Source organism: Budorcas taxicolor, chromosome 18, assembly GCF_023091745.1.
Source record: "Budorcas taxicolor isolate Tak-1 chromosome 18, Takin1.1, whole genome shotgun sequence".
Classification (NCBI taxonomy): Eukaryota; Metazoa; Chordata; class Mammalia; order Artiodactyla; family Bovidae; genus Budorcas; species Budorcas taxicolor.
Window position 1 is genome coordinate 64,197,393 of NC_068927.1, and position 21,279 is coordinate 64,218,671.

A 21,279-nucleotide genomic window follows, 5' to 3' on the forward strand; every position below is an offset into this window, starting at 1 on the left:
TGTACAAGCCGCGTCTGCCCCCCGCCCCCCACCCCCACAAACCAAGAGCACCCAGGCCCCCACCCCGTGCCCTCCCGAACCGCTCGCACTCCGCTGTCCGGCCAGCTTGCTGGGGAAGGGAGAGAGGCCGTCCAGACCCGGCACGACCCAGCTCACTGCGGGGCTGAAGGCTGCTGGGGCAGGGGGGCTGGAGAGGCGTACACATCAGGGATGGACGGAGGGTCGAGTTCAGCGTCCGATAGGAGGAGGAGAGGGCCAGGGAGGTCCAGGTGGAGAGAGGCAGGCTAGGGTCTGCACGACATGGGCCTTGGGAGAGGAGACTAGTCTGTCTTAAATTCGGAAGGATGATGGATGGGAGGGCCGGAAGGAGGAGGTCTGCGCCCCCGAGGGGCGAGTCCTGGAGGGGACGTGTGATGGGAGTGGCGATGGGGAGGCACACTCCCCGGTCAGGCGTCCTTCCCGGGCAACGGGCCGGGCCCCGGTCCGGGCCCCGCCAGGCCCTCAGCTTTGTGCGCCAGGCGGTGTTTCTTGAGGCCGTATGTGTTGGCGAACCCCTCGCCGCAGGAGGAGCAGCGGAAAGGCCGGCCGCCCTGGTGGGCCGCCAGGTGCTTCCGGAAGTAGCCGGGATCCTTGAAGGCCTTGAGGCAGGCGGGACAGCGGAGCTCGGGCCGCGGCGGCTCGTGCGCGCGCTGATGGCGCAGCACGGAGCTCAGGTAGAAGAAGCCCTTGCCGCAGTGCTCGCAGCGATAGGCGCGCTCGCCAAGGTGAAGCCGCTGGTGCTCCAGCAGGTTGGAGCGGTAGCGGAAGGTCTTGCCGCAGGCGCCGCAGCGCAGGGGCCGTGCCACGGCGTGCAGCCGCCGGTGCTCCGCCAGGCTGGACGACTGCGCGAAGCGCTTGGCGCACACGCCGCACTTGAAGGCGCGCTCGCCCGTGTGCACCACGCGGTGCTGCCGCAGGTACCAGGAGCGCAGGAAGCCGCGGCCGCACACGCCGCAGCGGTAGGGCCGCTGCTCCGTGTGGCAGCGCTGGTGGCGCATGAGCAGGGCCGCCTCCCAGAAGCGCTTGCCGCACACCGGGCAGCGGAAGCCGCGCTTCTGCCGGTGGCTGCGCCGGTGCAGCAGCAGGTCGTAGGCGCCCGCGAAGCTCTGGCCGCACAGGCCGCAGCCCAGGGTCCGGCGCACCAGGTGCACATACTTGTGGGTCACCAGGCCCAAGAAGTGCTTGAAGCTCTGGCCGCAGGTGGCACAGCTGAAGCGCTCGGGGCCCGCGCTGGCGCCCCCGCCGCCCCCGGCCGCCGCGGACCCGCTCGCGTCCTCGCTCCCGGACACCCCGGCCAGCGCCGCCACGGCCGCCCCCACCTCCCCAGCCAGCCCGTTGTCCAGCACGGTGGCCGCGTCGGTGCCGCCGGAGCCCTCCGGGGGCTGGGCGCCGCCGGGCCCGGGCGGCAGCAGGCGCTCAGGGGCCGCCTGGTGCACCAGCTTGTGCCACATGAGGTTCTCGATGAAGCCAAAGGTCTTGCCGCAGGCGTCGCAGCCGTAGGGCTTCTCGGCCATGTGCGCCTCCTTGTGGCTCATGACGTGGAAGAGATCCGGGAAGTGCTCGCCGCAGTCCGAGCAGGCGTAGCTGAGCCCGTCCGCGGCGGCCCCAGACGCGGCTGAGCCGCTCGGGCCGGCCGCCCCAGCCGCGCCCTGGGCGGCGGGGAGGCCGGCGGCCCCGGCCAGGACGCAGGGCAGCTGGAGCCGGTGCACCTGGCGGTGGCGCGTGAGACTCTGCGGGTAGCCAAAGACCTTGCCGCAGAGCTCGCACTTGTAGGGCCGCTCGCGGGTGTGCACCACGTGGTGCTTGCTCAGGTGGAAGGACTCGCGGAAGCGCTTCCCGCACACCGGGCACTGGTGTGGCTTCTCGCCCGTGTGGATCCGCTCGTGCCGCTTCAGGGTCTCGCGGCGCCCGAAGCCGCGCCCGCAAATGCCGCAGCAGAACGTCTTGCCGGGCGCAACGGCGCCCGAGCCCCCGGCCCCGCCGGGGCCGGCCCCGCCGAGCAGCAGCGGGTGGGCGCCCAGCAGCGGGACGGGCACGGCGCCGTACACCACCGCCGCGGCCGCAGCCGCGGCCGCCTTCTCGCCGTCGGAGGCGGGCGGGTCGGGAGGCAGCAGGTAGGGCCCCGGCGGGAAAGCGGGCGCGGGCGGCGCGCCGGGGCCCGCCGCGTCCTTGGGCGCGTCGGGGGCGGCGGGCGGGCCGTGCGCCGCCTTGTGGCGCAGCAGGCTCTGCGGCGCCGAGTAGGACTTGCCGCACAGCTCGCAGGGGTAGGCGGGCCGCGGCCCGGGCGCGCCCGCGTGCGCCGCCTGGTGCTTGAGCAAGTAGGCGGCGTCGCGGAAGGCCTTGCCGCACACGCCGCACGGCAGGCGCAGCAGGTCGGCCGAGTGCGTCTTCACGTGGCGCTTGAGGCTCTCGCGGCGGTTGAAGCTCTTGCTGCACACGGAGCACGAGAAGGGCTTCTCGCCCGTGTGGATGATCTGGTGCTGGTGCAGGTGGCTGGGCTTCTTGAACACCTTCCAGCACAGCGTGCAGGCGAACGGCCCATCGCTGCCCCCCGCCGCCGCCGCCGCCGCCGACCCCGCCGGAGGGGCCACCCCCACGCCCGTGCCCGCGGGGACCGCGCTGCCGTCGGTGGGCGCGGCCGGGGGCCCGGGGGGCGCCGAGGAGGGTGCGGCGGGCGTGGGCAGGCCCAGCGGCGGGAGCGGAGGCGGCGCCGGGGCGCCCGCGGCCGGCGGCACGTCCTTGTGGCAGCGGCGGTGGCGGATCAGGCTGGACACGTGGTTGTAGGTGCGGCCGCAGACGCCGCACTCGTAGGGTCGCTCGCCCGAGTGCACCAGCATGTGCTGCACCAGGTGCGAGGACTGCTTGAAGGACTTCTGGCACACGCCGCACGGGAAGCGCCGCTCCATCAGGTACTTGAGCCGCCGGAAGTAGCCTTTGTCGTCCTTGGCTGCGTCGCAGGCTGCTGCTCCCGCCGCCGGACCTGGCGGCGCCTGCGAGGCAGCGGGGAGTGGCCCGGGGGTCCCCGGGGGCGCGGCCAGCCCCGGCGCGGCCCCCGGCCCGGAGGCCGGCCCCCCACGCTTCAGGTTCCCAAACAGGTGCTGGTGGCCCGAGAGGTCCACGATGCCCCACTGCGGGGCAGGGAAGGCCGCGTCGAAGATCGGGGGCGGCGGCGCCCCAAAGGCAGGGGGCAGCGGCGGGTCGGGCTTCTTGGCCTGGGAGGACGACGACGAGGACGAGGAGGAGGACGAGGACGAGGAGGACGACGAGGAGGGGGCCTCGGCCTTGGGCTTGAAGCTGGCCTGGGGTGGGTAGTCGTACTGCGGCGGCGGTGGCTGCGGCGGCGGCTGTGGCGGGGGCCCCGGCGCACAGGGCAGCGCGGCTACTGCCTTGGCGTGCTCCCCGTACAGCTCCATGGGCTCGAAGCGCTGGTGGTTGAGGAACTCCAGGAAGTCGAAGGGGTAGCTTTGGAAATGGACCCCGTCCTCGCCCCCCAGGCCGCCGCTCCCGCCGCCCCCGGCACCGCTGCCCGCTGGGTTGGCCTCCATCCTGGGCGGCGGGGAGACGGGGGACCCTGCAGAGAGGAGAGCGGGGCTCAGGAGGCAGGGCCGCGTGGGGTCCCCCAGCTGCGGGCACTGGAAGAGCCACAGGCACCAGCCGGGACCCCCACTATCCATCCTCGCCCGTCGGTCCCTCTGTCCTTCCCCCGCACCGAGCGGTCTTCCCCCGGGCTCCGCTGGCACGCTGACCTCTCCCACTCGGCCTGCCGCCTCCTGCCCGCGTCCTCTGTGGCCTTCGTCTCCCCTCTCCTCCAGAGATTCCCCCTCTCTCTTCTTCCCGCGGTTCCCACACATCTCCATCCATCCCCAACACCAGCACGCCTTGTTCTCAGACTCTGGTCTCAGGCCCCTGTGCAAACACTTTCAGGCCTCCAGGCTGGGTCCCCCAGGCCCTCTGCTCTGTAGCCCCCACCACCACACATGCACTAGCCCAAGCCCTGTGCTCCCAAACCCCTCACGTTCTGCCTTTGCCAAAAGACAAGAACAGTTTCTATCAGAATGATTAAGAGGGAGGCCATGATGCCCTGCTAGCCTCTCACTGTGTGACCCTGGACAAATTCCCGAACCTCTCTGTGCCTGAACCTTCCCATCTACACGTGGAGGTGACAAAGCATGTCCCTGTCTCCCAGGGCTGATGTGAGGACCCGACAAGCTACAGTGGGTCGGGTGGACACTCGGGGCCCTCTGGAAGGGATTCTCGTCCTCATAGTAGGAACACAGTCAGGACAAACGCTGGGCGGGGGCGGGGGTGGGGGTGGGGTGGGTGGAGCTGGGAGTAAGGCCGTGTGGGTAGTTCCTGCACTACCAGGTAGGAGGGAGATGCTGCCGGCCTGAGAGGAAAAACACGCTACAGTAGGAAACATGCCGGGCCAGGATTTTAGCCCCATCCCCGTCTGACCTATGCTTGTAAAGGGGGCCCTGACCCCCAGAAGGAGGGGGACTTAGGGGGCTGGCTGGCAGAGCTTGCTGGCCCAGTCCCTGGAGCTACCTGTACCTTCACGGGCATCATGTGTCTGGGAGGAGCCTGGTGGCAGGTGGTCCAGGAGGTTCCTGCCCTCGCCCCTGGGGGCAACTTCCGCCCCCTCCACCCAGCAGTCATTCTCTAAGCACCTTTCTAGGACCTCTCCTTCCAGACTGCAGCTGGCCAGCGTCTGTCTGCCCCAACCCCCAGTGTCCTCTGCAATTGATCTCGGCCTGACACCCACCAGGGGCCCTGGGAAACGCCTCCACTGAGCAGGTGGAGCGCCACGGGGAGAAGGGCCCACCCGGTCAGGCGTGCTTCTTAGCCACCGTCCCCCCTCAGCTGGGGCCTGGGGCCCTGCGGCCAGCCCACCCCAGTGGTCAGTGGGCCCGTCCGCGGCCACCTGCCCGTCTGGCTGCCTCTGTTCCCAGACAGGTGAAAAGTGAGTGCCTCCCCGACCCCTGCCCGGAGGTCAGTATTTTTAGCCTCCAGCTCCGGGTGTCCCTGGGTGCGATTCAGCAGCCCATGCCCTTCACACTCGGCTGGTTAATCTGATCTCCGGAAGGAGCAAAGGCGTGGCTGGGTGCTGGTGGAAGCCTGCAGGCAAAGCCGAGTCCAGGAGGCAGTGCTGGAGCGGGCTGGGGAGGGGACAGCGGGGAGGCACGTGGAGGGGGCGGGGCCAGGGGGGGTCCCATGATGAAGCCCCGCTCCCCCCAAGCGCACACCTAAGGCTGCGGGGCCCTCCCCCAGGCCAGCACCCTTGGAATCCCCGCCATGACGCGCACATACAAGGTGGTTCCCTGAGGAAGGCGAGGGTGGAACCGGGGTGGGGGGGGCAGGAGCCTTACTTTGGGGGCGCTCTCTGGGTTATGAGGGGCATTTCTACAGGGGCTGGGTGGGAGGGGGGGTTACCTTCCTGAACACATGGAGCGGTGAGGCGGTGCGGCTGCTTCCTCCTGCCTGGACCCTCGTCCCCAGACTTCACGCCTCCCGCCCTAACCCCCTTGAGGTCTCTGCTCCGGGTCGATGTCGCCTCCAGGAGAGGGGACGTGCGTCCCTTACCCTGCCACACTTTTTTCACCAAAGCCACTGCTGCCAACATACTGCTCTTATTTCCTCGTTCTGTCTCTTTACTGTCGCGTCTCCTCGCCTAAGAGGGCTAAGACTTGGCCTGTGTCTTACCACTGGGCGCCCAGCGCCTGGCACAGCGTGGCTACTCGGTAAGTTATTTGCTGAAATGTGGGAGTTAAACAGCACCCTCCCTCATCACCAGTGGGAAATCAGATGGACAAAAAATGGAAAAGTAACAAGAGTTAGGAGATGCAGCTAAAGCTGGGCTCAGAGGCAAACTTATAGCTGTTGGTGTCTACTGATATAAATTTGTTGAATAAAGGGAAACAACTGTGCTGACCAGAACTTCCGGGGGGTGGGGGGTGGGGGGCGGCATTTAGCAGAGATGGAGCTGATATTGTCAAGGTGTGCCCAGGAGGACGAGTTCTGGTGGGAAGGATGTCATGAAGAGGGCCTCCAGGGCAGGTGAGATGCCGAAGGACTTCGGCTGAGAGATGCAGGCGGTGGGACTGAAGGACAAAACTGACCCAGTTCACAACTATTTTCACTGGGAAAGGAGCCACATTTCCTGTCTCTGGGGACCTGAGTCAGGGGAAATGTATGGTGGATTTCATGCAGAGTGGCCTGAGGGGGTAGCCCCTCCCAAGGGGCAGGAGTCCCACAGCAACTGCAGTCACAGTCCTAATAACAACTCGTGTTTACTGTCTGACGGGTTTCACGTGGAACATCACCCCGATGCCTCCTAACGTCCTGTACATCACTGGATCCACTGCACAAGGAAGGAAATGGAGAAGTTGGAGGGGTCATTTCCCCAAGGAGGGGAAAGCAAGTGTTGGATTCCAGGCCCCTGATGCCCACACCTGTGGGCCATGCTGGTGCGATAAAGCTGCCTTGTGATGAGATTCTCGTCTGTAATGACAATAACAGTGACACACAGTAACGGGGAGCCCTGAGTGAGTGCTTCCTATATGGGAAGTACCCTTTTAAATCCTTCATGTGTTGACTCAATGAGTCTTCCCAATAACCCTAGAAGACGGTTCAGATTATTAACTCCATTTTACAGAGGAAGAGACTGAGGGCCTGAGAGGTCAATTAACTTCCTAAAGTCATACCACCAACAAGTGGCAGGGCCAGGAATCGCAGGCCAGCGGTGAGGTTCAAGAGGACATGCTGTTATCTTCACAACATGCTGTCTTTATCTTTTTCTATTTTTGTGGTAACACCTCATGGCTTGCAAGATCTTAGTTCCCTGATCAGGGATGGAACCTGGTCCCCCTGCAGTGAAAGCATGGGGTACTAACTACTAGACCACCAAGGAATTTCCATGCTGTCTTTCAATACTTCTCTCTCCAAAATAAAATTTTTAAAAAGCCTTCACTCCACTTTGTACTGGAAATACACTCTGCCCATTCACTCTGCCTCCACACAACCCCAGGACTAGCCACTGGCATTTACTCAATGCTACCAAAACCGCACTGTGTTTCATATGCCTGTTTCAATCAAACTCACAACAGACTTGCAAGATAAGCATTAGTGGGGCTTCCCTGGTGGTCCAGTGGTTAAGAATCTGCCTTGCAATGCAGGGGAAGTGGGTTCAATCCCTGGTTGGGGAATGAAGATCCCACATGCCGCAACTACTGAGCCCCCGCACCACAACTAAGACCCGACTGAGCCAAATAAATACGAAAAAAGGAAAAAGATAAGCTTTATTATTGTTCTTACTTAGTAAACAGGAAGACTAAGACCGAACCATGTCATTGTTGCTCCTCTGCTCAAAACCTGCAGTGACATCTCAGAGGAGGTCAGAGACCTCCGCAGCCCCAGCTGCCTCCTGGCAGCTCTGGCCACATGCTGGCTCCATCACTGCCCCAGGGCCTTCGCACAGGCTGTTGCTTCTGCCTGGAAGGCTGGGACTCCCATACACACGGTTCTCTCACCCCCTCATCTCCTTCACGTCTTTGCTCAGACGCTGTCTTCTCAACCAGGTGCTCCAAGACCACTGTAACCTGTCGCCCAGAGCAACATTCCTGCTCACCCCAGCCTCCTCCGCTTCTCTCCTTTCCAGTCAGTGCATGCGTATGTGCGTTTGCGGCCCTACGGACTGCAGTCCACAGGGCTCCATGGGGATTCTCCAGGCATGGATACTGGACTGGGTTGCCATGCCCTCCAGTCAGTACCACCACCGTATGTTCTATTTGTTGCTGGACTGCCCCTCCCAGAGGTGGGCTCCAAGCAGGCAAGATCTGGCATCTGACTTGTTCACTGGTCTAGCTCCAGCACTTAGAACAGGGCCCGTCTCGACAAATGTGTTAAATGAGTGAATGAATGAGGCCTGGAAATAGGGAGTGGTCTGCTCAGAGATATGAAGGCCAGTGCAAGCCAGGGTTCATGCTCTTAACCATTTCACTCCCGGGGGAGGGGAGCATTAAGGAGCCCCCCCTTCCCCCCGGGGGACTGCAGCTGTCCAGGAGAGGAGTCTACACACAGATCTAACTTCTCCGTGCTGGGGGGACAGGGATCTCTTGAAAGAGCCCTTCCTGTCACTGCCTCTGACACTGCGGCCCTGCTATGCTATTACCCTGCTGTATTTCTTTCACACAAACATCTATATTTTGCTTTTTAATTGTCTGCCCCAGAGCTGGCATATGCACTCCACGAGGACAGGGTTTTTTGTCTGTTCTGTTCTCTGCTGCATCCCCAGTGTGTAGCAGGTGTTCATTAAACAGTTGTTGAACAAAGGAAAAGAAGGAACAAATGAAGAGTGCTCTGGGCTCCGCAGAGCTGACCAAGGCCAGGTGACTGACCACAACGCCCCCACCTCTGAGGCCCTGTGAGATCACACTGTCTCCCCCCTCATCCTCCCCTCCACTCCTCTGCTCCAACCTCACCACCTCCCCTGCTGCCCCTCCCATCAGCATGCTCGCAGCCACCTCAGGGCCTCTGCCTGGAACAATTCACCCAGACCTTTCCGTGGAGAGGTTGCCTGTGCTAATTCAGGTTTCACCTCTGAAGTAGCTCCTAAGGCTCTCGGAAAAACCCCAGAAAACAGCACCGATCTTGTTTACTTGCTTTTGATCTGTCTCAACCAGACTGTAAAGACCCACAAAACAAAGACTGTATGGCTCTCTGTCCTTCACGCTGTACACCCTGGACCTGGAACAGCAAGTGCATATTCGTTCAGTGAAGAGTGAACGAATGCATGTCCAAGGGAAGAGGCGGCCGAAGCTGGGTCTTCCTTGGGGAGTCCAGGAGGGGCGTGGGGAGAAGCTGCAGGTGAGGATGCGAGCTGTTAGGGCCAGGGGCAGAGGAGCTTTCTGAGGGGAAAGCCTCACGTGGGGTGCCGTTCCCTGGGAGGACCCCAGACAGGCGCTGACCCCGAGGAGGGCGGGGTTGGGGGGGGTTTCAGGGGAGCCTGGGGCTAAACCGGCAGCTATTCCTACCTGAACGGGGGGAGGGTGTGAGTGTGAGAGCACAACTCTAGGGGGAGCTGTTTATGGAAGGGGGGAGTGAGGGTGTCGGTCATCGAAAGCAATATTCTCAAGGGGGATTATTGCGGGGAGGGGCGGGGAGAAACGGAAAAAAGGTATTTTGGGCCGCTGATCAGAATGCAATGTATTTTTACAGTAACGAAGGGGGCGTTGGGGGGGGTTAGGAGCTTTGGGGGCTGTTGTGCGTGGACAGAGAAAATAGGGGTCTGCTATAAAACACTAATACCACACTCTTGCGAAGCAACCTACAGGAATACCAAAGGGAGGGTTCACGGACAGCTGCTCTGCACGGTGACGGGCAATGCCGATGGCATTTTGGGGGCTGTCCTTCAGGAAGCAAAGGCGGGGGGGCTGTGTAGAAAGGGAACCTATGAGAAAGCCTTAGTGGGGGGCCCTGGCAGCAGCTGAGGGATCGCCACGAATGAGAGCGCTCTGGTAGCTGTCCTGCACGGGGGGCGGTAATGGGGCGCTATCCGGAGTAGTCTTCTGGGGGCCCCCCAACGAGGGCCGGGCGCGAGAAACACTGATAGGAACGCTCTGGGAACCAGGGCGGGACCCCCCGCCCACGCGGCCCCCGGGCCCCCGGGCCCCGCGCCCCGTCACTCACCGGCGCCGGGGTCTCCGCCGGGAGGAGGCTGAGGAGGCGGAGGAGGCGCCGCCGCTCCGGGGAGACCCGAGGGCCCGACCGGAAGTGCCGCCCCCTCCCCCTCCCCGGCAGCCCCGCGCCGCCCGCCTGCCCGCCCGTCCGGAAGCGGAAATCGCGCCCGTCTCCGAGGCGCCGGCGTGGAGGAGCGGAAAGGGGAGGCGGCGGCGGAGACCGGGAAGGAGAAGTGCGCCTGCGCGCTGGCTCGGGGGCCGCAAGAACAGGGGGAAGCCGGCCCCGCTTCCGGTAGGCGATCGGAGCGCAGTGCGCCTGCCCCTTCCTAGGGCACCGCCCACACGCCCCCGGCCCCTCATTTAAGCCACGCCCCTTACGCAAAATAATGTCTAAGCCCCGCCCCAGCGACTCCTCTTTCGGAGCTTATTTAGCATAGCCCCCGCCCACCGCCTCAGAACCCACCCTCGTCGACCCAGCCCTTGAAGTCGGCCCGGTACTTCCCAGTCTCAAAGGCCCCCACTCTCAGGAAGCCCACTTTTCCCTGGTAACCCCCGCCTCTCGGAGCTTCTGGGGCCGAGCCACGCCCCTGAGCGTCAGCCCCGCCTTTTCCGCTATCAGTATTTAAGCCCCCGCCTCTCACCGCTTTCACGTTCAATTGTTTCGCACTTCCAAAGCATTTCCCTAAGTCAGGGGGTCTGAAAGTGTGGTTTGAATACCTGCAGCGGCGGCGCCACAGGAAATTCGTTAGAAATGTAAATTCCCAGTCCCCTACCCCAGATTCCCTGAATCACAGACCCTGGGGGTAGAGCCTAGGGACCTGCGTTTTAAAACACCCTTCAGGTGATTCTGACGCAGGCTGAAGTTTCGAACCACACAGCTTTACCGCATTTTACACGGCCCCTCTCGTATACTCGCTCTAAGCCTCGCCTCTAACTCAGCCCCACCTCAAGCAGCTAAGCCCGAGTCTCTCCAGCCCTTCCTCCTAAGCTCTGCTTTCCTCATGGACTCTCCTTCGGTACTCCTCTCTTAAGGACCCTCTTCTCTCCCCTTGGCCTGCACAGCAGTTATATCCACCGCTCGGCATCCTCACAGTTCAAGTCCTACCTGTCCCAACACTTTGCTCTCCTGCAGTTTCCCCTTGAAGCCCCTCCCGTCGGATAAACCACCTATCCATTCCCTCTAAACGCTCTCAATTTCTGCGCGCCAACCCGCCCACTTGCTTAAGCCCCTCCCCGTCCTCAGCCCTCTTATCCTAGGCCCCGCCCACAGCCGTCACCTAACTGCGCAACGTCCTGAGATCTGCCGGTCCAGGTCACTCCTTATCTAGTTGCTGCTGCTGCTGCTAAGTCGCTTCAGTCGTGTCCGACTCTGTGCGACCCCATAGACAGCAGCCCACCAGGCTCCCCCGTCCCTGGGATTCTCCAGGCAAGAACACTGGAGTGGTCAGTACAGCACGCAACTGTTAATTCCATTGTGTCTCTGCAAACAGCTCCAGAAAAAAAGATGGGCCAGAGTGGTGGCTGGTTAGAATGGAATCTGGTTAGAATGACGCGGGGAACGGGGACTCGGGGTCACGTTTGCACGGAAGGTTCTATGTTTTACTTGAGTGGACACTGAAGGGGAATGCTTTGGGGTCCGCTGGAGATGGGAGCGGCGGCAGAGGCTTCTCCCAACCCATTCTTTAGCGCCAAGCTAATGAAGCACGTGGCTTGGGGTGGTGCAGCGGCGGAAGGACACTGGAAGGGAAGGGGGCCAGCCCTGGGACCCTGAGGGAACGCACACCAGTGGGCAGTAGGCAGAGATTTATTTCCACAGTCCCTGCCTCCACAGGCCTGTCAGTCCGGGGGAGGGTGGTAGAAGGCAGCAGGGTCCAGAAGTTGAGGTCTGCACCCTCAGCCCACTCCCACAATGGGAAGACCACCAGACAAGGTGTCCCGGCCTCGCTGCCCAGGCCCCGCACCCGCGGCCCGCCCGGCTCTAAACCTGGCCCAGGGAGCGGTGGCCGGGGGTGTGGGTCAGGCCAGCTCTTTCCCCTCCAGCTCTTCCTCGTCGCCATCGGCCCCTGCCGTGGCCGGGATACCGTCGTCGTCCCACTGCGCTTCAGGCTCTGGGTCCGGAGGACACAGAGGTGCCTCCATGGCCTCGGGGTGCTTGCGTTTGGCGTGGCGCCGGAGCGTGTTGGTCTCCATGAAGCGCAGCCGGCACACCGGGCACTGGTAGGGGCGCTCGCCGGAGTGGACGCGGTGGTGGTGGGCCAGCTCGCCCGCCTCTCGGAAACGGCGCGGGCAGAGCGGGCAGCGGAAGGGCCGCAGGCCCGCATGGATGTTGCAGTGCCGCCGCAGGTGGCTGGACCGCTTGAAGGTCTTGCCGCAATCCTTGCACTCGTGCGGCTTCAGCTCTGAGTGTGAGATGCTGTGACGCTCCAGGTCGGAGAGGTAGGGGAAGGCCCGAAGGCACACCGGGCAGAAGTGCGGGGCCTTCTTAGGTCCGGGGCCGGAGCTCTCGGGCCCGCCGGCCACTGACCCTTCGGAGACCGTGTAGGGCACACCCTGATCGTCGATCAGCAGGAGGTCACTGCTATCGCCACTGCCCACCGGGGCGCTCACCCCCTGTGCCAGGGGGGGCTCCTGCTCTGACTTGGCGGGACGGCCCCGCTTGCGCGGGAGGGAGGCCTTGAGCGTCCGGTGGGAGGAGGTGGCCCCCCCAAGACTTCGGCCTCGGCGGCCCCGGGGAACAGGAGGAGGTAAGGCCAGAGGTTTCTCTTCTTCCTCAGGCAAAGGCGAAGGCCACGGGTCTGGGCTGGGGGTGTCCATTGAGCAGTGGGGGGCTTGGGTCTGGGCACTGGAGCCGGGCTAAGAGGAGAGAGGGGCAGCTGTCAATGCAGGGTGGTCTGGAATAGCCCTAGTCCCCCAGACAACTTCCTGGGTTCCAGTTTGTCGACCAGTGCATGGCCGACATCCGCTGGATGCGCAATTAAAGCCAAGCTAGTGGGTAAAATAGCAGGAAAATTCTGTACCAATCGCTAAACACCTGAGCCCCACAGGCGTCTCCAGACCTAACTCCTCCTAGACATTCAGGGTCAACCAGCAAAAATAAAGAAAACTCTTCCTGGGGGGACAGAGTCCAACTGAGGGTGCAGGCCAGTATTTGAGCCTCAGAACAGAGAGAAGAGCCAGCGAGGCCTCAGAAATGTTTTCTCTCTCTTCCTGACAAGGTGAGTTGTGGATGAGGATGTATGTCAGAGCTGTTAAGAACCTGGGCTCTGGAGCCAGAGGTTTGATCAGAGCTCTGGAGCTCAGATTCCTGAGCCTGTCACTCACTCACTGTGTGGTGGCCTTGGGCAAGGCGCTCACCTGTTTGAGTGGCAGCTAAGCCTTTGCAAAACAGGGTATTTGCACCTACTCGCACACAGGTGCCATAAGGATAATATAGGCAAAGTGCTCAGTACGCAAAGGGCTTCCCTGGTGGCTCAGACAGTAAAGAATCCGCCTGCAATGCAGAGGAACCGAGCGCCATCCCTGGGTAGGGAAGATCCCCTGGAGAAGGGAATGGCAACCCACTCCAGTGTTCTTGCCTGTAGAATCCCATGGACCCAGGAGCCTGACGGGCAACAGTCCATGGGGTCGCAAGAGTCAGACAGGACTGAATGAGTAACACTTTCATACATAGAGGTCCTTAGACAATATTAGCTCTTATCATGGCTTGTAACTAAGCTTTACACCAACCCTCTGAATAAAGGTATATAACCTCCTTTTTGCAAATTTGGAAAACGAAGGCACAAGTTGCAAACTCCCTCTGCTGGTAAGCGGCTGGGTCAGGACTTGATCTCAGGGACCCCGGTGTCTCAGGGCGTGATAAGAAATGGGCCCAAGGGACCTCATGAGGTCCCTTAGCCCTGCGTTTGAATCCAGCTCTGCTGTTTAACTAGCAAGTGGCCTTGCCTCTCCGAGCGAGTTCCCACCTCGGTAAAGTGGACATAGCAGGGTTGCCGGTTGTAATAAGCACCAAACCATCTACCATCAGCAAAACCACCAGGGCCTGGGACAAGGGAACTAGAGTGTACTAAAGTGAAGGGCGAGAAACACATTGGAGCAGGCACCCAGAGTGAGACCCACAGAAGGGCAGCCACTTCTCCGTGACCACACGGCCCCCTCTGTTGGGGGCGGAGCCTAGGCCAGAACCCGGGTCTCTAGAACAGGGCCTAGACCCTCGCCCTCCTCCACCCCAGGCGCAGGCGCGCGCTCGGCCGGCGGCCCCGACCGCGCGGGGCGGGCCCTGCGGGGGCGGCGGCCAATGAGCGGCGCCGAGCCGCGGACTGCCAGGCCGAGCCAGGAAGGGGGTCTGCGCGCGCGCGCGCGGCCAGGCGGGCCGGCTCGGCGGGGCGCGAAGTCGGCGCGCGCGCCTCGGCGGTCGCGCGAGCCGGAGCAGGTGGGGGGCGCGCTCCAGGCGCGCACGGCCCCGGGCCTCCCGTAGCCCGCTCCCGTCCCCCAACCCGGGCCCCCCGCCTTTCGGGTACCTCATTTGCATGCCGCCTGGACTCGCGAGTGTGCGCGCGCGGGGGCGCGAGGCCGGGGTGCGGGAGGGGTGGGGGAGAGGGGGACCCTGCCTCCCGGCGGCGCGCGCGCGGCCCCACCCCTCGGAGTGGACGCCCCGCCCTCGGCGCCCCCGCCCGGCCCGGCTCGGCCCGCGGGGAACAAAGGGCACGCGCTGGGTCCTAAGGGCCGGTCACGTCCCCGCAGGCCGGCCGCTCCTGCGCACCCGCCGCTCTCGCTGGCCCCGAGCGGGAAAAAATTACCGCACCAACACATCCTATAAACAGAAATATCGTCCTCCCACAAAGGACCCAGCCGGGTGACCCAATCAAAGAAAAGTACCAAAAGGAGGAGAAGCGGGAAAATGGCGGCGGGTTCCCGTAGTTAACATGGCGCCCGGTGGGCTTCAAAGCCCACTGGAAGACTAAGGCACAAGATGGAGCCGGCTCTTTCCTCCTCTCTCTGTCGCAGGCGGCGAACTTCAATGTCTGTTTTTTCCTGTAGCAACTCGACGTCCTACCCAGGAGAAGTCTGAGGCTGCGACGAGGGAATCAAATCTGCCCTCATCTTTGTTAACACCCACCAGCGTCGACAACGCCGGAAGGAGGCCGCGCGCTCGCAGCTTGTTGCCCTTAGTCTGTATGGCGCCGAGGGTCGCCCTAAGCCCCGCCCCTTCCTCATGCCCTCACCCAAGATGGCGCCGCCCTGGCTTCTCTACCCTCCAGCAGCTGGGAAAGGGACGGGAAAGAGGGAGAAGGGAGGGCGGCGGGGAGGAGAGAAGCCAAGAAGGCGGGAGGAAGGGGGAGTGTGGGGGAGAAGGGAGCCGAGGCGGAAGTCGAGGGGCCCCCCGGGTGGAAGTGACGCTACCCCCGCTGCCCAAAATGTCGGCGCCCAGAGGGAGGTGTAAGTAATTAAAGAGGAAAGCCGATTGACTTTCCCGGCCTCCCGGGGCCGCCTCAGGGCTCCAGAAACCCCGCTCAGAGCGAGCAAGGTGGACTCGCCGGGCGGCGGGCCCAGCCAGACCTGCCCCTGCCCCGGGCTCCCGGGCCCGCACCTCTCAGGGACAGGGGGGAGGGGCACAAAAGGCCGGCTTTCGGGGACTGGGTCCCCGAACGGACTGGGGAGGGGGGCCAGCCCCGCAGGCGACTGGGTGGGGAGGAGGCGGGGCTTAGCGGCGCCGGGGCGGAGCGATGGCTACGAGGAGGCTGAGTGGGCGTGGCTTCGCGAGTGGGCGGGACTGTGGTCGAAGTGGGAGGAGCTTGGGCAAGGGGCGAGGTTTTACGAAGGGGCGTGGCTCCGGGAGACTGGTAGGCGGGCCCTAGGTTGAAGGGTCCCTACTGGGGCTGAGTGGGGAAAAGGGTTCATTGTGGAGGTGGGAGGAGCTAGGAGAAGGGGTGGAGTTTGTCTAGGGATGAAGCTTTCTGAAAGTGATGGGCATAGTGGAGGGGGGTGGGGTTTCAGCGTGTAATTTGGGGGCGTCTTTAGTGGAAAGTCCGTGGTGGAAATTGGGATTCTCTGGTTGCTAAGACGGTAAAGCGTCTGCTCGCAATGCGGGAGACATGGGTTCGATTCCCGGGTCGGGAAGATCCCCTGGAGAAGGAAATAGCAACCCACTCCAGTACTCTTGACTAAAAAATTCCATGGATGGAGGAGCCTGGTGGGCTACAGTCCATGGGGTCGCAAAGAGTCGGACACGACTGAGCGACTTCGCTTCGCTTTAGTGGAAATAGCAGGTCTTTATAACTGCAGGTGAAATGACTTAGAGAAGATGGGGATGGTGTTAGAGAGGAATGGCTGAGGTGGCGAGAGAGGGAGATTGATGGGGCCTTGGAAAGAAAGGGGTTTGCCTAAAACCTGAGCTTAAGGAAAAAGTGAGCGGGATTTAGGAGGTGGATCTTGGAGAAGGGATAGGGACTTCAAGAGGAAGCTCGGAGGAATTTAGCAGACATCATTTAATCAAAACAGCTTAGCTGTTGAGTCTTTGCTGTGCGGCCAGTAAGCACTTGGCGCATGTGGCCACAATTTTGCTTAGTCCTCACCACCTCCTGAGGTAGGTCCTCCTAGTACCCTATTTTGTGGATGGAAATAGAATCGGCTGGTTTTCTCAAGGATAGTCATGGTCACCCTGGAAGGTTGATTCATATGCCCTTAACCCAAAATCTTTGTTCTTTCATTGGCTAAGAATGTCAGCCTTCCTCTGAAGATGACTTTCATCTTCAAAGAAGAGAGGGGGTGGCTTTCAGAAATACAACAGGCTTCAGGAACAAGGAGACTTTGGAAGGAGTAGGTGGGGCCTGAGTGCGAGTGGCCGGGGATTAACCACAGTGGGTGGGGCTTGGAACAGGGTGGGAGTCCAGCTTAGAAGTGATTGGGAAGATAGGCAAATGAGTGGTGGGGGTGGGGTCCAAGGAGAGTGGGAGGGGTTTTAAGAGCAGTGGGCGTAGCCTTTGACAGATGGGCGTGGCTTAGGAGGTAATTGGCAGGATTTCTAGGGACAAGTGGCAGGTATCTGAGTCCAAGGAGCCTAATTGGGGAGGCTGATGGGGAGGTGACTCCCTCACCCCACTATGTCTCCCTGCTCCAGAGAGAGCCCCCACCCGCCACTGCCCTTGCACCGCGCCGCCATGGATGATGCGCCGCTGCCAGCGCCCCCGCTCCCCGCCCGGGCCCCGGCCCCGGCTCCGCCCGCTGCTGCCCCCCGCGTCCCGTTTCACTGCAGTGAGTGTGGCAAGAGCTTTCGCTACCGCTCGGATCTGCGGCGCCACTTCGCTCGGCACACTGCGCTCAAACCCCACGCGTGTCCGCGCTGTGGCAAGGGCTTCAAGCACAGCTTCAACCTGGCCAACCACCTGCGCTCGCACACCGGCGAGCGACCCTACCGCTGCTCCGCCTGCCCCAAGGGGTTCCGAGACTCCACCGGCCTGCTGCATCACCAGGTGAGTCCTACAGGCCGGCCCTAGGCTGGCCTCGCTGTGCTGGACTTGCCCTCGGAGTCCCGGAGACCCACTGTCGGCAATAGCTGGCCCCTGAGAAAATTCCTCCCTCCCTCGCCATCAAAGCATCCTGACCAGTGAAACCATGAGGTGTTTCTCTTTGAGTCACCACCCAACCCAGGAACTAAAACATTCACAGTAAATTTGCCCCTTCCCTGTCCTGTGCTTCTGCTCATATGCCAGCATCTGCAACTTTGTGTTCATCTTCCTGTACAGTTTTTAAAGATAGATTTACCATATATGTACTTAATTCCTTTACTCAGCAATTATTTATCAACTGATTTCCCAGTTCCCAACCCCGGGGCTACCAGGATGAAATCAATAAAGTCCGTGCCTCCGGTGAACTTACATTCCATTGAAAGTGGTCCATAGCCAGGTAGACAGTCAGCAAATTCACAGGCGAGGGTGATCTAGAAAGGAAGAGATTTGGGGAAGGAAGTTAAAACAGCAATAGCACTATTAACCATCTGCTATGAAGGAGGAAAGGGGGAAAGCTCTGGGCTACCAGTTCAGTTCGTTCAGTCGCTCAGTCGTGTCCGACTCTTTGCGACCCCATGAATCATAGCACGCCAGGCCTCCCTGTCCATCACCATCTCCCGGAGTTCACTCAGACTCCCGTCCATCGAGTCCGTGATGCCATCGAGTCATCTCATCCTCAGTCGTCCCCTTCTCCTGCCCCCAATCCCTCCCAGCATCAGAGTCTTTTCCAATGAGTCAGCTCTTCACATGAGGTGGCCAAAGTACTGGAGCTTCAGCTTTAGCATCATTCCTTCCAAAGAAATCCCAGGGCTGATCTCCTTCAGAATGGACTGGTTGGATCTCCTTACAGTCCAAGGGACTCTGAAGAGTCTTCTCCAACATGACAGTTCAAAAGCATCAATTCTTCGGCACTCAGTCTTCTTCACAGTCCAACTCTCACATCCATACATGACCACAGGAAAAACCATAGCCTTGACTAGACGGACCTTAGTCGGCAAAGTAATGTCTCTGCTTTTGAATATACTATCTAGGTTGGTCATAACTTTTCTTCCAAGGAGTAAGCGTCTTTTAATTTCATGGCTGCAATCACCATCTGCAGTGATTTTGGAGCCCCCCAAAATAAGGTCTGACACTGTTTCCACTGTTTCCCCATCTATTTCCCATGAAGTGATGGGACCGGATGCATGATCTTCGTTTTCTGAATGTTGAGCTTTAAGCCAACTTTTTCACTCTCCTCTTTCACTTTCATCAAGAGGCTTTTTAGTTCCTCTTCACTTTCTGCCATAAGGGTGGTGTCATCTGCATATCTGAGGTTATTGATATTTCTCCCGGCAATCTTGATTCTGGGAAGCTTGTGCTTCTTCCAGTCCAGTGGCTGCCAGACAAGGTAGGAAAGTCAGGGCAAGGTGATGCTCCGGCTGAGACCTGAGGGAACAGCAGGAATTCGCCATGGGAACAGCATAACAGGAAAAGGGAACAGCCAGTCCTGAGGCTGGAGGGACCAAAAGAATGCGGACAATGGCCGGACGCAGAGAATGAGGAGAGGGTCGCAGCTAGATCCTGGCCCGGTGGACCTGGCCGGAGGCTTCCCCCGCGTCCCTCCCGGAGGCCAAGACTCTGTCCCTGGGGCCAGACTCTCAGCCCTGACGCCGGGCTCTCCCTCCTGCCCTTGCAGGTCGTCCACACTGGTGAGAAGCCGTACTGCTGCCTCGTCTGTGAGCTCCGCTTCTCCTCGCGCTCCAGCCTGGGCCGCCACCTCAAGCGCCAGCATCGTGGGGCGCTCCCGTCCCCGCTGCAGCCCGGCCCAGGCCTGCCCGCCCTGAGCGCGCCCTGCTCCGTCTGCTGCAACGTGGGGCCCTGCTCGGTGTGCGGGGGCGCGGGGGCGGGCGGGGCCGGCGCCAGCGGCGAGGGTCCAGAGGGGGCAGGCGCCGGCGCTGGGGGCTGGGGGCTGGCGGAGGCCGCGGCGGCCGCAGCGGCGGCCTCCCTGCCCCCGTTCGCTTGCGGCGCGTGCGCGCGGCGCTTCGACCAGGGCCGTGAGCTGGCGGCCCATTGGGCGGCGCACACCGACGTGAAGCCCTTCAAGTGCCCGCGCTGCGAGCGCGACTTCAACGCGCCCGCGCTGCTGGAGCGGCACAAGCTGACCCACGATCTGCAGGGCCCCGGCGCGCCCCCGGCGCAGGCCTGGGCCCCCGGGGCCGCGGGCGAGGGCGGCGAGGCTCAGCCAGCCTGGGACGGCGGGCTGCTCCTGGGCCGCGCCGGGGGCGGCGTGCCTGAGCTGGGGGTGCTGCTCCCCGAGGGCGGCGGCGAGGCGCCCGCGGAGCCGTCGGAAGACACGCTGTACCAGTGCGACTGCGGGACCTTCTTCGCGTCGGCGGCGGCGCTGGCCAGCCACCTGGAGGCGCACTCGGGCCCCGCGGCCTACGGCTGCGGCCACTGCGGGGCGCTGTACGCGGCGCTGGCGGCCCTGGAGGAGCACCGGCGCGCCAGCCACGGCGAGGGCGCGGGCGCGGGCGGCGCGGAGGCGGCGGCAGCGCCCGCCCGCGAGGGGGAGTCCCCGTCCGGGGAGCCCGCGTCTGCCTCGGGCCGCGGCAAGAAGATCTTTGGCTGCTCCGAGTGCGAGAAGCTGTTCCGCTCGCCGCGCGACCTGGAGCGGCACGTGCTGGTGCACACGGGCGAGAAGCCGTTCCCGTGCCTGGAGTGCGGCAAGTTCTTCCGTCACGAGTGCTACCTCAAGCGCCACCGGCTGCTGCACGGCGCCGAGCGGCCCTTCCCCTGCCATGTCTGCGGCAAAGGCTTCATCACACTCAGCAACCTCTCCAGACACCTGAAGCTGCACCGGGGCATGGACTGACGCGGCCGGGCCGTGCGCCCCGCCATCCGACCTCCCCTCCGCGGCGGGCTGGACTCAGGCCCCGGGCCCCGGAAACCTAGGGACCACGAGGGAGGCTCCCCACCGGCCCTCCAGAGCCAGGCACGGGCCCGGGGAAGAGGGGACCCTGGCTGGAGGACAGGCGACCACCCAGCGCCTGCACGGGCCCCTCAGCTGGTGGGCGGCAAGACTAACCTCGAGGGTCCCGGATCTATGGAGAGACTCCTAACCTCGAGGCCCCTGGATCACGTGCTGAGCACCCCTAAGTCAATCGGCCTCTAAGATGTGGGGACCTGGGGATGACAAAGGGGTCTCCACAAGTCCTTCTCCTCTTGGGGGCCCTAATAATAAAAGACGGGCACCCCCTTCCCCACCCCAGGGAAGACTAACCCTCTTCCTAAGAGCCATCATTCCAACCACCTAGATCTGGAGAATGGGGGGAACCATGTCCCCGGATTTCCCTGGATCCCCCCGCAAATGCTACCCACCAGGAATCACTGGTGCCCCCAGATAACAGATATAGCCGGAATCTGCCTCCTCCCCTGTCACTTATACCCTGTGTGGAAAGAGGACCAGGGTAGTTGCCCGGTCTCGCTCCCCTACTACGGAATGGATGGACCCTAATGATCTTTCCCGCCCCTCAAAACTTAGAATAGGCTGGTTCAGAATCCTACACCCCCCGCCCCCTGTAGGATGGACTGATCGGGATGCACGTAGACTCCACCCCGTGTCCGCTGGAATGGGCGGGTGCGGGTTGCGGCCTGCACGCCACTCCTTAAGGCGAATAGGGCAGACATTCCTCCCCTCCCTCCAGCGTGGGGGCCGGTCCGCGTCATCCCCCGCTCTGTGAGCTCAAGAGTGGGGCGTGGGGTTCACCGGGGTGCCCCTCTCGCTCTACTGTAGCACCTGTCAGTCTTTCCATCTCCGTCAGTTTGTCTCCGTGTTCTTCCCAGCGCCAAGGGGAAGGGGGGTTTGGCTGGGGAAGTGTCCCCTGTGAGCCTTGACCTCGCCCCCTCGCCCCACTCCCCAGCTCCTCCTGGACCCCAATAAACGCTGTCCTTTCAGCTGCTCCCGTCTCATGTCCTGATCCTTGGTTTTTAGGGACGTGGGGGCTTCTCCCTCCCTGAGTTACGGCAGGGAGACAGACAAAGACAGAGCTTTCCTTTCGCCGGAGACATTTCGAGTCCTCCAA

The 21,279-nt window shown here is 62.3% G+C and overlaps 3 protein-coding genes across 7 annotated transcripts in view; 1 reads left to right on the forward strand and 2 right to left on the reverse strand.

The window, feature by feature from the left end:
- Positions 1-76: 76 nt before the first annotated feature.
- Positions 77-21,279, reverse strand: part of ZNF865 (zinc finger protein 865) — a 68,221-nt gene continuing 47,018 nt past the window's right edge. Inside the window, exons 2-3 of one of the 3 annotated variants that reach the window (XM_052655927.1) lie at positions 17,589-17,649; positions 77-3,610 (exon numbers count right to left, since the gene is read on the reverse strand). In XM_052655927.1, coding sequence (XP_052511887.1) covers positions 447-3,610; positions 17,589-17,649 — 3,225 coding nt within the window. In that variant the 3' untranslated portion in view covers positions 77-446. Of the gene's footprint in view, positions 3,611-3,785; positions 4,007-9,723; positions 9,850-17,588; positions 17,650-21,279 lie in introns of those variants that run through there. The other 2 variants (XM_052655929.1, XM_052655926.1) reach the window with 2 other exon arrangements.
- On the reverse strand, positions 11,502-14,839 carry ZNF524 (zinc finger protein 524). 2 transcript variants are annotated; one of them, XM_052655937.1, is made up of 2 exons: positions 14,589-14,839; positions 11,502-12,566 (listed from the first exon to the last, which is right to left on the reverse strand). In XM_052655937.1, the coding sequence occupies exon 2, from the start codon at positions 12,525-12,527 to the stop codon at positions 11,730-11,732; it is 798 nt and encodes a 265-aa protein (XP_052511897.1). In that variant the 5' UTR covers positions 12,528-12,566; positions 14,589-14,839; the 3' UTR covers positions 11,502-11,729. The 2 variants fall into 2 exon arrangements, with proteins under 2 accessions (XP_052511897.1, XP_052511898.1); XM_052655938.1 differs by lacking the exon at positions 14,589-14,839 and adding an exon at positions 14,231-14,352.
- On the forward strand, positions 14,941-21,156 carry FIZ1 (FLT3 interacting zinc finger 1). Of its 2 annotated transcripts, none has more exons than XM_052655930.1 (3): positions 14,941-15,149; positions 16,831-17,182; positions 18,894-21,156. In XM_052655930.1, exons 1-3 carry the CDS (start codon positions 14,941-14,943, stop codon positions 20,067-20,069), a joined length of 1,737 nt encoding a protein of 578 aa, XP_052511890.1. In that variant the 3' UTR covers positions 20,070-21,156. The 2 variants fall into 2 exon arrangements, with proteins under 2 accessions (XP_052511890.1, XP_052511891.1); XM_052655931.1 differs by lacking the exon at positions 14,941-15,149 and adding an exon at positions 15,533-16,533.

What these genes read in the sequence shown, in the direction of transcription:
- ZNF524 (XM_052655937.1), bottom strand. Translation starts at nt 12,527, where the DNA reads ATGGACACCCCCAGCCCAGACCCGTGGCCTTCGCCTTTGCCTGAGGAA.
- FIZ1 (XM_052655930.1), top strand. Translation starts at nt 14,941, where the DNA reads ATGGCGCCGCCCTGGCTTCTCTACCCTCCAGCAGCTGGGAAAGGGACG. An exon ending in GTCGGCGCCCAGAGGGAGGT is followed by an intron (nt 15,150 to 16,830) that starts GTAAGTAATTAA and finishes TCCCTGCTCCAG; the next exon opens with AGAGAGCCCCCACCCGCCAC. An exon ending in CCGGCCTGCTGCATCACCAG is followed by an intron (nt 17,183 to 18,893) that starts GTGAGTCCTACA and finishes CTGCCCTTGCAG; the next exon opens with GTCGTCCACACTGGTGAGAA.